Below are 13,987 nucleotides of genomic sequence, written 5' to 3'. Positions count from 1 at the left end.
GGAGCAAGTGTGCTTTCAGTCTCCCCCTCTTTGATAATTGATGACAACATACGTCAAAGCTTCAAATAGAGATATAACAGAAAATGTATGACAACTTTGAGAAAACATGTAACATGCATATGCTCCCTCTACAAGTGTGCAATCATATAAGTGATAAAGCTCATGGAATGTGAATGCACAATAGAAAGGAATTTGTAATGAGTTATATGTGTCTTGGCTATATGCATCAGAGCAAAAGAATGAGACAGTAGTATCTTCAAGTTCATGATTTCTTCTTCCAAACAATATGTGCAATTAGAAAGAGGTCATCATGCACATGAGTGAGATGCACATACTTACATTTAGGTCCTTGATCAATTTCCTGAAGAGACTAGCTTGCAAAAACAAGGTTGGATAACACAAGATAATCTCTTCAAAGAAGAATAGACACAAGACCAACAAGAATACCAAGATTGGGATGACATGTACGGAAGTAAGCATCACTAGGTGAATGCTTCTTTAGGTGCAATCATGTCCCTAAAAGATCAAACAAGTTTTACAATAGAGTTCCAAAGACGATTTTATCTCCTAATCTTGAACTTCCTCTCCCCCTGAATCTAGCATTGGATATTGGGAGTAGGTAGGGTGAGACAAAATCAGAGCAGAAACCATAGCAAATACAACTTCCTAGAAAATGGATCAACTAGGATCAAGAACATGTTTCCCCTCTTAGAAACATGTAGAATTCTCTCCTCTTATAAAATGCATCTCTCTCCCTTTAGGGTATCCCTTTTGTTATAGGAAGAGATTTGTAAGTAAGCTTTGATGTGCATCTCTCTCCTCCTTTGACATCAATTTCCAAGAAGGGTCTAGCTCCAAGGTTATTGGTCAAATAGGCATGCTCCTCGAGAGGCACAATGCTACCTCTTGAGCTTGCGCTGGTTTTTTCCTTGAAGAGGAAAGGGTGATGCAGCAAAGTAGCGTAAGTATTTCCCTCAGTTTTGAGAACCAATGTATCAATCCAGTAGGACACAACACAACAAGCCACCGAATACCTACACAAACAAACACCAACTTGCAACCAACGCGACAAAGGGGTTGTCAATCCCTTCATGGTTATTCGCAAAGTGAGATCTGATAGAGATGGATAAACGGTAAAGTAATATTTTTGGTTTATGGAACGGAAAGTAAAAGATTGCAAAGAAAGTAAATAGGAAACTAGAATTGTAGATCGGAAACTTGTATGATGGAAAATAGACCTGGGGGCCATAGGTTTCACTAGAGGCTTCTCTCAAGATAGAAAATATTACGGCGGGTGAACAAATTACTGCCAAGCAATTGATAGAAAAGCGCAAAGTTATGACGATATCTAAGGCAATGATCATGAGTATAGGCATCACGTCCGTGTCAAGTAGACCGAAACGATTCTGCATCTACTACTATTACTCCACACATCAACCGCTATCCAGCATGCATCTAGAGTATTAAGTTCATAAAGAACGGAGTAATGCCTTAAGATGACATGATGTAGAGGAATTAACTCAAGCAATATGATGAAAATCCCATCTTTTTATCCTCGATGGCAACAATACAATACGTGCCTTGCTGCCCGTACTATCACTAGGAAAGGACACCGCAAGATTGAACCCAAAGCTAAGCACTTCTCCCATTGCAAGAAAAATCAATCTAGTTGGCCAAACCAAATCGATAGTTCGAAGAGACTTGCAAAGATATCAAATCATGCATATAAGAATTCAGAGGAGATTCAAATAATATTCATAGATAAGCTGATCATAAATCCACAATTCATCGGATCTCGGCAAACACACCGCAAAAGAGTATTACATCGAATAGATCTCCAAGAACATCGAGGAGAACTTTGTATTGAGAATCAAAGAGAGAGAAGAAGCCATCTAGCTACTAGCTATGGACCCGTAGGTCTGAGGTAAACTACTCACGCTTCATCGGAGAGGCAATGGTGTTGATATAGAAGCCCTCCATGATCGAATCCCTCTCCGGCAGGATGACGGAAAAGGCCCCAAGATGGGATCTCACGGGTACAGAAGGTTGCGGCGGTGGAAAAGTGGTTTCGTGGCTCCCCTGGATGTTTTTGGGGTATAAGAGTATATATAGGAGGAAGATCTAGGTCAGGGGGTCTACGAGGGGCCCACAAGGTTGGGGGGGCGCCCACCACCCTTGTGGCCGCCTCGTGGCTCTTCTGACTTGCACTCCAAGTCTCCTGGGTGTCTTCTGGTCCAAGAAAAATCATCGAGAAAGTTTTATTCCGTTTGGACTCCGTTTGGTATTCCTTTTCTGCGAAACTCTAAAACAAGGAAAAACAGAAACTGGCACTGGGCTCTAGGTTAATAGGCTAGTCTCAAAAATCATATAAAATAGCATATTAATGCATATAAAACATCCAAAACAGATAATATAATAGCATGGAACAATCTAAAATTATAGATATGTTGGAGACGTATCACATAACTAGCCATGATTTAGCTTCAGATGTAGGCAGAGGGAAAGAATCAAGCTGGAAAAGAAATAAATGGGTTTTGACAAAAAGTTCTTTCTATAGTGAAATCGGTGTCTCCGATTTATATCCATCGATGAATCTGAGATGGAGTTATCATAGAAAGATCATATCGATGTTCCCGGGTATGTCCTGTTCGGTTGTACCGATGAACAAATGTGCAATGTTGATTGCATCTCGGTGGAACAAATGTGGTTTATGTCGGAGAGACCGAGTTCAAGGCAGAGAGAATGTTTTGTCAACTCAGCTCACTTGGCAATAAGCTCTCACAAAGATTTGTAATGAATTGACTAGAAGCAAATAATCTAACTAGAAAAAAACAAAGACATCTAGATGAAGTTTTTTTTGAGAGGGAAGACACTCTAGCAAGAAGAAAAAAATGTGCGTATTCTCCATGAAGCAACTTCTTCATCCATCCACCCCTAAACGAGCTTGCAAAATTCCTTTGTGAAAATAGTGCAGAAAAGCACGGGGAGGCACATAGAGAATAGGTGATGGGAAGGCAATTCATGCATTGGACGAGTGCTTTTGACTACAAGCGTGGTTGGGTCCAAAGAGAATGGCATGACGATGAGCAAATGTGACAAAATCATGGTGATGACTAGCACGAAAGAGTGGAGCAAGACCCAGACAGTGTGAATGCAAATTTTCCCTCAAGAGGAAGTGTGAGCGAAACAAAAAAACCTTCGAAAAGATGTGAATCTTGAATCCATGAAAACTGTTTACCAACCAAACGTCTTCCGTCCCTCGAGATATACATGCATCATTTTTCTTTTTGAAATCTGTGGCTATAATTGTGTCACATCCAAAGTATATTTATCGGTTGAACCACTGATGAATCATGCCATGGTATCTGCTCTCCACAGAGTATGTGACGGGCATTAGTTCTTTATAATACCGCAATGTTTTTTTAGGGTACGCCAAAGGCGTACCATAGCTTTATAGAAGAAGAGAAAGTTATGTACAAGAGATTACACGGTAGGTAGATGGCCCTCAAATGATGCCTTCACCGTACCCTCCGCTCATTGACACTCTACCCTACTACTCACACCACGTAGATACTCCGGCAGCTCCTGCTCTAGACCACAGCTCTAATTCTTGCCAAATCAAGTCCACGGTTCCACCAACATTCCTTAAGTCAGTCCTCCCAAAGACCCTCCCATTACGTTGTTTCCATATGTTCCAGCAGATCGAAGTGACCACCGAGTCAAAACCCTTCCTCTGCCTCTTCGTGATATGCTTCCTCGTGGTATTCCACCAGTCGCTGATTGTGGAATGCTGTGTCGGGCAAAGGTCCGGGTTGATGCTCATTCTGCAGAAGCGGATGTACCACACCTGCCTCGCAAACACACACTGCATAGTGATGTGATCCACAGTGTCTTCCTCCTGATCGCAAAGATAGCATGGTGATCTTTGGTTCTGTAAACCATGATGAAGCCGTCTGTCTGCCATCCAGAACCTGTATTGCACCGCCAGCCACATGAAAAGCTTGCACACTAGCGGTGCCCAACACTTCCATATGGCCGCATAAGCTTGAAACCTGATCCCTCCCATGCAAAGCATCTTGTAAGCCGAAGACGCTGTGTAGACTCCTTCCCGGTTCCAGGACCAGATTGGCTTGTCCTCGGTCCCAGGCTCCAGCTGCATATCAATCAGAATCTCCGACAAGTGAATGAATTGCGCCAGCCCTTCCGTGCATAGCTGGCCTGCGATGTCATCCGTCCATCCATGCATCCACAACGCATCCTTCACTCACCTTTTATTCACAATTTGTGTTTTGACTTGTTTATATACCGGCAGTGCCAGCTCGCCGATTGTAGCCCCGCTGATCCATCTATCTTTCCAGAACAACACTTTCGTTCCCTCGCCAACCTGCCACTTCACAAGAGTAGCAAACACTGCACTTGCTTGTTTGTCCGGGGTCTAGTTCAAACCTTGCCACGGTCTCGTGTCGTCTGTCCTAGATAACCACTCCCATCTCATTCTGAGTGCAATCCCTTGCCTGCATAGGTCAATCACTCCCAGCCTTCCAAGCTCTTTGGGTCTACATACACGCTTCCATGACACCAAACAGTGGCCACCATGAAGTTCCTCTGATCCAGCCCAGAAGAAGGCTTTGCAGCCCTTGTCCACCCGCTCTAAAGCCCATTTTGGAGCCTCGACAACGATCAGATTGTGGGTCGCCCTTGCCCTCATCACCTGGTTGACCAGAATCAATCTTCCGGGCCTAGTCACGAACCCTCTTTGCCATCCCGGGACAATACGAAGTGCTGCATCCACTACCAGCTGCCACTCTGATCTCTTTAGCTGCTTGATACTAAGATGTAAGCCTAGGTATTTGCATGGAAAAGTCTCCATCTTCCATGGCAAGGCCTCCTTCACTAGCTGTTCATCCTCGTCCTCTGCTCTGATCATAATAGCCGCCGATTTGTTGTAATTGACTTCCAGTCCCGAAGCTTCTCCAAAGATCCCAAGCACCTCCTTAACAAAGAACAAATCTGACACAGTGGGTCTGATGAAGAACACCACATTGTCCGCGTATAGAGATAAGCGCTGCATTGGGTTACAGCCCTTCATGCTACTCAACACTTGGGAATCATGGGCCTTGATCACAATCTCTGTTAACACGTCCATGGCAATGAAGAAAAGAAGGGGTGATATAGAATTTCCTTGCCTCAGCCCCTTTGCATGCATGAATTTTGGCCTGGCCGATCCATTAACCACCACTCTAGAACTTGCCGATGTGAGCAACGAACTGATCCATGCTATCCAGTGCTCCTGGAACCCTTTTGCTCTAAGAACCTCAAAAAGGAAAGGCCAGGATAGCGAATCAAAAGCCCTAGAAATGTCTAGCTTCAGCAAAACACCTTTGGCCTTCCTTTTATGCAATCTTCTAGCCATTTGCCGGACCAACAGAAAGTTGTCATGTATGTTTCGGCCTTTTATGAACGCAGATTGATTTATATGCACCAGCTCCCCCATTCTCGGCCTTAATCCGGTTGCCAGCAGCTGGGACGCAAGTTTTGGCATGCTATGGACAAGGCTAATTGGCCTGAAGTCGTTGATGCCGCACGCCTCAGGTGATTTAGGAATGAGCGTTATGATAGCCTGGTTTAGCCGCCCAAAACCAACACCGTTGCCCAGAAAAAACTTGCGCAAAGCTGCGATCAAATCTCCTTTAATGATCTCCCACGCATTTTGGAAAAACAGGCCAATAAAGCCATCTTGGCCCGGGGCTTTGTCCGACGGCATCTCCTTCACCACCTCCCAAATTTCTTCCTCCGAGAAAATAAGCTCCTGATCAGCAAGATTGACAGATTGAATGCCTAAAGCCTCAAGGTCGAGTGAGTGTTCTCGGGCCTCATCTCTCCCCAGTAAATCTCTATAGGCATTAAAGAAATCCTCCTCTTTGCCCTGCCGATCTGTGATGACCTATCCTCCTACATGAAGCGCTGGGATGAAGTTCTTCATTCTCCTCCCGTTGGTCACCAGATGGAACAATTGCGAATTTGCGTCCCCATCCTACAACCAGGTAATCCTCGACCTTTGTCGCGCAATCGTTCTCTCCAGGGAAGCAAGGCCCAGCACCACGTGTTTAAGTTTGCTCCTCAGACCTCGCTCCTCCTCCGATAGCAGCCGGCTCTCTTGCGCACAGTCAAACCGCATAATGACCAGGTTAGCCACTGCAATCTGTAGCTTAATATTTCCCACTTTTTTCTATCCCCATGCATCAAAGGCTCTCGCAGTGTTCCTGAGCAGCACATCCAATCTGTGAAAAGGATCCGTGATGTCGCTATCACAGACCCAAGCTTCCTTCACAACATCCAGAAAACCATCGAGTTTCGTCCAGAACTTCTCAAACCTGAACCTTTTCTTGTAATGCAATCGTTCTTCCATGGCCAAATATAGGGGGCAATGGTCAGAGGTCGAAGTAGAAAGGGCTTGCAAGAGGCATTCCGGATGATCCAACTCCCATTCAATGGACACAAAGGCTCTGTCAATTTTGGTTAGAGTAGGTACCTCCCGTTCGCTGCTCCAAGTGAATCTGCGCCCGTGAAGGAAAAGCTCTTTGAGTGCATTATCGTCCATGAAGCGCTTGAACCTACTCATCATCCTACGGTCTAGGAGAGCGTTGCTCTTGTCCTGTGCGTGCAGGATCATATTGAAATCTCCAATGACAAGCCAAGACCTCGGACAGAGCTGTCGTCGAGCCGTGAGTTCCTCCAAAAAGTGAGTTTTCTCTGCGTCCTCCTGAGGACCATACACCACTATTAGCCACCAAGCCGACCCTTCTAAGGGGGTGACGTAACCCGTGGTAAAGTTAGTGTCATTGACAAAATTTGTCAACTGCACCTTAGTAGAATCCCAAGCGACAAAAATTCCTCCCCGGGTGTCTGAGGCAGGAAGGTAAAAGAAACCATCATACGCCGGCCCAAGACATTGCATTATTACAAATTGATCGACCACCTCTAGCTTAGTCTCTAATATACATATGATGGCCGTATGAATCGAGCCAACAAACTCCCTAAGTGCTTTCCTTTTGGCGGGGCTGTTCAGTCCCCTCACGTTCCAACATACCAACTCCATAGCGTTGTATGACATAGGAAAGAAGAGCCTCCCATGTCAGTACACGTCCTCTCCCCTACACCACTGCCAGCTCGGTTCTCTCCATCTCGCCCCCATATTGAAAGGAATCGCCTTGCCAAAGATGGCCGTAATGGCCCTAAGCTGCTGCTCCTGTAGTGGCGAGTCAAACACCTGCCTCAGCTGTCCAAGAGCATCTTCTGAGACAACTAAGTCCTCACAATCAAAGCCTAGAGTTTTCAATAACACTGTCTCTGCAGCCGAGGCTTTAGTTTTGCGCGGGCCTCCCACCCCCAGCGACCTGGTTGTGCGCCGGGGTGTGAACGGATCCTGGCCTGGCTTCACCCCCCTAGCCCCTCGAATTCTTTGAGCAATGGTGGTGCCAACTTTTTTAGTAAACCCGCACAAAAGGTCTTGATGTTGCTCAGCACTAGTTGCTCTTTGTTTGAGAGGCTAGCCTCTATAGAATCAATCGCCAATCCAGCGTTTCTGGCGCCATGTTCCATGCCAATCAGCTCCAAATCAGTGCATGCAGTGTACGTGGTCATGTCACCAACAGTGCTTGCCCCCTCCACGTTCAGCTGCATGGCTACATGAATCGAGGTGGGGACAACATCCGCCTTCCTCATTGGCTGTCCTTCCATGGAAGTTTGCAGAATATCCGCGACAGGCGCCCATCCATTGGACGATCGCTGCTCGTGACCCACCACATCGATCTGCTGGGCATCGATATTCTGCGGCTCCGTCTCATGATCACCCACCAGGATTGGGCGGGCCTGCGGGGTAACAGGCTGCACCGGATCCTGCGAGACAGGCAGCGCATCGCCCAAAGCCGTACTGCGCTCCAGCTGTGTGGGCCCCTCCAGATTCTTGTCGCCCGTGGCCTCGTCCACATGCAGTTCCTCCCTCACATCCGGATCCTGATTGGTGGTAATCATCTGCCCTGTTCCCGCCCCTGATCCTGGCACCACATCATCCTGCTCTGCCCGAGCCTGATCTTCTGCAAAAGCCGAGCTGTCTGGTACTTCGATCTCCTCACCCACCTTTGCCAACGGATCCGAGGCAACCCGATCGCCAGGTGTCGCTCTCCTGGTGGCTAGTGTGCCCGTCTGAGTCCTCGGCGCGTTTGAAAACCTCGGGAGCCCCTCGGTCATGGTCGCAAAGTTTCCTTCCTCGCCCACCACAGCAGCTGGCTGACCTGCGCCCATGTGCGGAAGCCTCCAATCCGAGGGCCCCACCCTGCCTTCCAGAACGGTCCGGTAGGATCGCCCCGTCCCTCCGCCGGTGCCGCCGCTCGCCGGACTGCGTTGTTCGCGGCCTGTGCCTCTGGCATCTCTAGCACCACGCGACCAAAGCTGCACCACCCAGTCGCCGCCGAGCTGCGATCCAAGAGAACTGTCAGGCAGTCCACTCTGTTCACTCCCGTCATTGGACCCTGACCTCCCTCTCCAAAGCTCCGGCGGCGAGAAGTCACGCATCCTCCCAATATGCACCAGCGTGGGATACTCCAAGAGCTGGCGAAAAGAAGGCCTCCGCGTTGCCGGGTCATGCATTGTCTCTACCGCCTCTGACACCCAAAGTCGAGGGAAAACCGGCACCTCATCAAGGTCTACGCACCAAGCTCTCAGCTTGAAGAGCGAAAGATCCTCCCTGCTCGCCGTCTCCGGTGCCAGACTATCAATCAAACATGCGCTTCCCAGAATCTCCGTCGCCGTGTGCTGCGACCACGCGTGGGACGACACTCCATCAATCATGATATCAACCTGCACTCGCATCAACCTCGGTGTTGCCTGTGCCTGCCCAAGCCATGGCTTGATGAACAACTTGACTCCCTGGTGCTCAATCGACGGAACAGCCAACGCCATGTTCCTGAATTGGTGCGCCGCGAAGACAACCAAAAAGTCCTCAGGGTGAAATTTGTGAACAGAAAACCTGAACCTAGGAATATTCAATTGTGCTGCAATCGCCTTGGCCGCATCCTCACAGGAGACCGGCGGCCCCGCCCCGCCCACGTACATCAGCACCGTGAGCTGCAGCCGGCATACGAGATCATCCATGTCCTCCGACCTTTGCAGCACACAAATCTCCGAAGGAGACGACAGAGGTGCTGCCCCAAGGGCCATTGGGAGGAGATTGGGCGCGACTGGCGAGAGTGGCACCGCCGGTGCGCTCAGCCTAGGCTCCATCAATCTCCTCCGAATGGCTGGCGGCAGACGCGGCGCCGACTCCTTCCTGGCCACTCTAGCGATGACAATGCGACGCAGCTCATCCGCGGAGATGGGGCTGCGCGGCTCCAAACACTGGGACGAAACGTGGCCGGCGCCTCCACAACGGATGCACATCGCAGGGTTGCTGCAGTCCTGGCGCCGGTGGCCCTCCTCGAAACAGCGGAAGCAGATGCCATGGAGGTCCGGCGGGATCAGTCGCAACTTCAAAGACGAGGGCGACCCAGATCTGCGAGGAGCGCCAGCCTCCTGCTGGCGCCTGAGCGCGCGACGCCGACGCCACATGGCCTTACGCGATGGACCAGGACGACGCCAACCCTCGGCATGCCCAGCCACAGCCGGCGCCTCCCGCGCCACCGGCCCTCTCGCCGCCGAGGACGAACCAGCCGACCCCTGGGAAGCCGAGAGGCCCAGGCCCGACACCCTGTCCCGCGGAAACGCCGACGACACCGAAGGGGGACTGCGCGAGCCCGACGCCATGAGCACAGGTGGGGAGGTGGACGCCGGAGCCGAAGTGGCAACCGGCGGGGGGAGGTGGACGCCGGCGCCGGAGTGGCAGCCGGCGGGGGGAGGAGTGCGATGGCGCCGGAGCGGGGCCGCCGAGAGGGAGAGGGGGAGGAGAAGCTTGGGGGACTCCAAAGTTTTACCCTCGTTGGCTCTTTTCACAAATGACGGATATAATACCACAATGTAAATTCGTGGAGTTTTGAACTTTTTCATGGGTTAAAGATGAAACCAAATATAGCTCAAAAGGGAATTTCTGGAAAGGAAAACTCACAAGAAATGTGTTACTAGTCCATGGGTTATCCACAGCCAACCTCTCCGATAACGGTGGGTGACCTATTTTTCCTTTCATTTATTCATTATTTTAGCGCCGGCGAAGTAAATATTACAGTGACCGACGGACGGCGACGCGAGTGACGGACGGCAACGGATCCCTGTGCGTGCTGCGTGCGTGTGGGTGTGCTGCCCGCAAGACGGGATCTTTCCTTTCCTGATTCCAACACATTGTTGTTTCATCCAATGATGATGCGCTAGTCGCTAATCCGCACGAATTATCCGCAAGAATATCAGGGCTGGGGTTTCTCGGCGTTGGCGACGGGCGGAGCCACAGAAATGGGGGCCGAGAACAGCGGCTAATTTTAGCCAGCAGCGGGGAGGAAAAAGCCTGAGGCAGCCGCTCGCCCGCCTGCCTCCAAGAAACCGCGGCGATCTGTCGCCTATCCAATCGCCGCTGAACTCTAATTCGATTTGGTTTTTCCTGGGCGGTGGGAGAGGATGCAGTGGGTGGGCCTGAGCTCGCCGCCGGCGGCGCCGACGGCGGTATGGATGCGGCGCCGTCCAAGAACAACGAGATGGCCGCAGAGCTCGTCCGCCGCACGGAGGGCGGTCGTGGCGGCCGCGTCCTCGTCCCCACCGTCATCCGATGCCAACTCGAGCTCCAACTCGCCGGGTAGTGACGAGGAGGCGGAGGAGGCCGCGGGGAAGGCGGAGGGTGACAAGACGGCGGCGGCCTTCTTGTTGAGGAGCCAGAAGTACGCTATGCTCAAGCAGCAGCTCGCCGTAGCCGCCCAACTCGAGGTACAGCCCGCAGAATGCGAAAATTGCTACCAACCAATGCAAATCTGCGCTGCTCGGCGACTATAAGTTGCAATTTGTTGCAGGATTACAAGGAGGCGGCGAGGCTGAGGGACTCGTTGAGGTTGTTCGAGGAAGAAGAGCCCGTCCTCCGCCTCCGCCGCTCGCTGAAGAAGGCGGTCGAGGAGGAGAGGTTTGCGGTAGTGCACTCGTCCATTGCCATTGTTCCTGCTGCCAATTTTGCTACATCTAGCTTCTAGTTGCTACATTTCCATACAAGAACATGTAGAATTCCCCTTTAGGCATTGGCAAAGCTGGATCTTACCATCCAGCTACGGTAAGAATAGCTGATTAAACCAAAATGACGCAGCGGCTTAGTATAGAAGTACGATGCTGCACGGCTTCTATCTCCCATTCCTGTGCTGACCACTGATTCAACAATTTAACTGGATGCCTGTATTTTTCTCCCTCATGTTTGAAGAGTCTATTGCAATGAAAGGAAGTCTTAAGGCAGACATTTTAACAAGCATGCGGCCATACTCGATCTCCTCTGTTCCACTCATGGTTGGAAATTGTGCCTTTTTCTGTTATCATTGTTTGAACTGTCAATGTGATCAATACTTAGTGCTCAATTTGTACCACTTCACTCTTATAGGCTTAGAGCTATTTTGTCGTCTTGCTGGTCTCAAGCAAACATGTTTTGTTCTCCTCTTAGCATTCTATGGTGTTCATAATTTTTTTCTGCACTTGAACTTTTCAGGATGCTGCCAAGTACAGAGATGAACTGATGATTTTGGCTCCGCACTCCCTCCTCAAATGTTCTAGTGATGCTACAACTCTGGTATTTCTTCTGGTTGAATAATTCTCTGATGCTGCAACTTTGTTATATTTTCTAAAACTGAATTCTGACATATCCCTTTCACAACACATAATCTGCTGAGTTTTCTAGGTAATCATTCGGCTGTTTGAACTTCACCATTAAGGTTTACTATAATTTTCTATGACATCATTGGAGCGCTGAAAAGACACCAGCTAGTTATGTGAGCAAGAATTCACTAGGAAACTTAGTAACTACTATGAAAAGCGAAAGAAACATAAGAGGCCAACAGGGTCAGGGTCTAGGAATTTCTTTGTACCTCACTTGGTCAAAACTGCACGCTTTGTGCACGACTTGGTCAATCCACATGTTATGGCACTCTTTTCTTTTTAACATAATCTCAACCTTTACTGGTGTTGGGTCTACCGCCCAACTTTTTGTACATGTTAGCATGCATGTTGAATTTACATGTGCCGTGGTTGATGTGCAATGCACCACTTCCCAACCCTGTTAATTCTTTGATTCAATTACATTTTATTGGAGGGAACTATTTTACATGAAAGATGTGGTTGTGCGATGCTATTTCACATGTATAACTTGGGATGGCTGTAAGGATATGTTTTTTGGAAGTTCCGCTGTTAAGGAAAAGCTGAACCAACCTAGGAATTGATCAGAACTACTTATTTTCTCATAATCTTCGTCATAGTACTACATTTTAATGATATATAGATAAAAAAATTCTTTACACCGTTGACCAATTTCAACTTGATTTCCTAATATTGTTGAGAAATTTGGATGTTACAGGGGATAAGGGTTCAAGTCAGGAGTGTCTATATTGAAAGCCGGAGCCAACCCTTAAAGGGGAAGTTCTTTTTTGCCTACAGAATCAGAATTACAAATAATTCTCAGCGTGCTGTACAGCTTCTCAGACGACACTGGATTGTCACTGATGCGAATGGAAGGACAGAGAATGTTTGGTTAGTCCTTGTAATATAATCACCATATTGTAATTATCTTAATCAAAACACTAATAATACTTGTTCAATTCTTGTCAGGGGTGTTGGTGTAGTGGGAGAGCAACCTGTGATATTCCCAAAGACGGGTTTTGAGTACTCATCCGCATGCCCACTAAACACTCCAAATGGGAGAATGGTAAGATGATACAGGTTTCTTTTCTTGCACAATTTCTTCACAGCCCATGCCTCCATGTTTTTAAAGAAGACAGTACTGGTCAACTTTTACCCACATAAGAGATTCTTATGATTCTTTGATCTCTGGAACTCATACCCAAGACTTGGCACCTTATCCTCGACTCAGTTGTTTTGAGCTGTTTGTTGCATTTGGATGTTTACGTCTTGCGGCATATGAAAAGTTAAGCTTGACCTGAATAAATGTTCTGAATTGCAGGAAGGTGATTTTGAGATGAAGCACATTGACAAGGTTGGATCCTCGACATTCAATATCGCTATCGCACCATTCTCTCTGTCAATCCTCGGGGACGACAACGACGCTCCCCTCTGAAGGTGATTGAGTAGCAGGGCGAGTTTGAAGAAAACGGCAATGCCAGTAAGAGTTTGCACAAATACACAAACACTTGTTAGCGAAGTATTTAGAGCATGGAACTTAGTCCAGACTGATGTTATATCTACTATAAAAAAAAGAGTCAAATGTGAATGGTGAAGGCATTGGAATGTATGGAAATTAACACGGATCTTGTAAATTTGTGGGCTATGAGCGCTTACTGTATCAATTCCACTTTTGAATGTACAGCATATAGAAAGCTTTGTTGATTTGCGTGTTTAGTGGAGTGTGGTTTTGCAGAGGCTGGGCTCCATGGACCTGTTTTGCATAATAATAATAATATATTTATTTATTTAAAATTTAAAAAATGGTCAATTTTTTATACAAATACATATGCATGCTCTTCAAGTAGGTACAGGTTTCATCAGGTAATTCGATTATTTGCATGCTACAAAAAAAGATAAATATCTGGCCCGAAAGCAACAAACAAAAAGCCCATTTTAATCTGTGTGTATTTATCTTTTTTGTATACATTACATATGAACTTATATGTTCATCAAAATTTATATTTTTTTTTACAAAATTTACACACACACACACACATCTATGTATATACTTTTTCTTTTCAATACGTGGAAATAATATTTTCGCTAAAAAAATAAAGAGCTCTATGGAGCTCAGCCTCTGTATGCACTTTTCGGTGTTTAGTGCCTCTTTGATCGGAGGATCGTTATTGTTAGGAATTATTGG

At 47.7% G+C, this 13,987-nt stretch overlaps 1 protein-coding gene across 3 annotated transcripts; it reads left to right on the top strand.

Moving 5' to 3' along the window:
* Positions 1-10,145: 10,145 nt before the first annotated feature.
* LOC109734685 (uncharacterized) lies at positions 10,146-13,506 on the top strand. Of its 3 annotated transcripts, none has more exons than XM_073509587.1 (7): positions 10,192-10,261; positions 10,396-10,902; positions 10,986-11,099; positions 11,660-11,740; positions 12,521-12,693; positions 12,772-12,868; positions 13,124-13,506. In XM_073509587.1, exons 2-7 carry the CDS (start codon positions 10,600-10,602, stop codon positions 13,235-13,237), a joined length of 882 nt encoding a protein of 293 aa, XP_073365688.1. In that variant the 5' UTR covers positions 10,192-10,261; positions 10,396-10,599; the 3' UTR covers positions 13,238-13,506. The 3 variants fall into 3 exon arrangements, with proteins under 3 accessions (XP_020149472.1, XP_073365688.1, XP_073365687.1); XM_073509586.1 differs by having other exon boundaries at positions 10,198-10,278; XM_020293883.4 differs by having other exon boundaries at positions 10,146-10,902.
* The last annotated feature ends 481 nt before the right edge of the window (positions 13,507-13,987 follow it).

Source organism: Aegilops tauschii, chromosome 1, assembly GCF_002575655.3.
Source record: "Aegilops tauschii subsp. strangulata cultivar AL8/78 chromosome 1, Aet v6.0, whole genome shotgun sequence".
Classification (NCBI taxonomy): domain Eukaryota; kingdom Viridiplantae; phylum Streptophyta; class Magnoliopsida; order Poales; family Poaceae; genus Aegilops; species Aegilops tauschii.
Note: the sequence above shows the minus strand (reverse complement) of the source record. Positions and strands in the feature narration are given on the sequence as shown.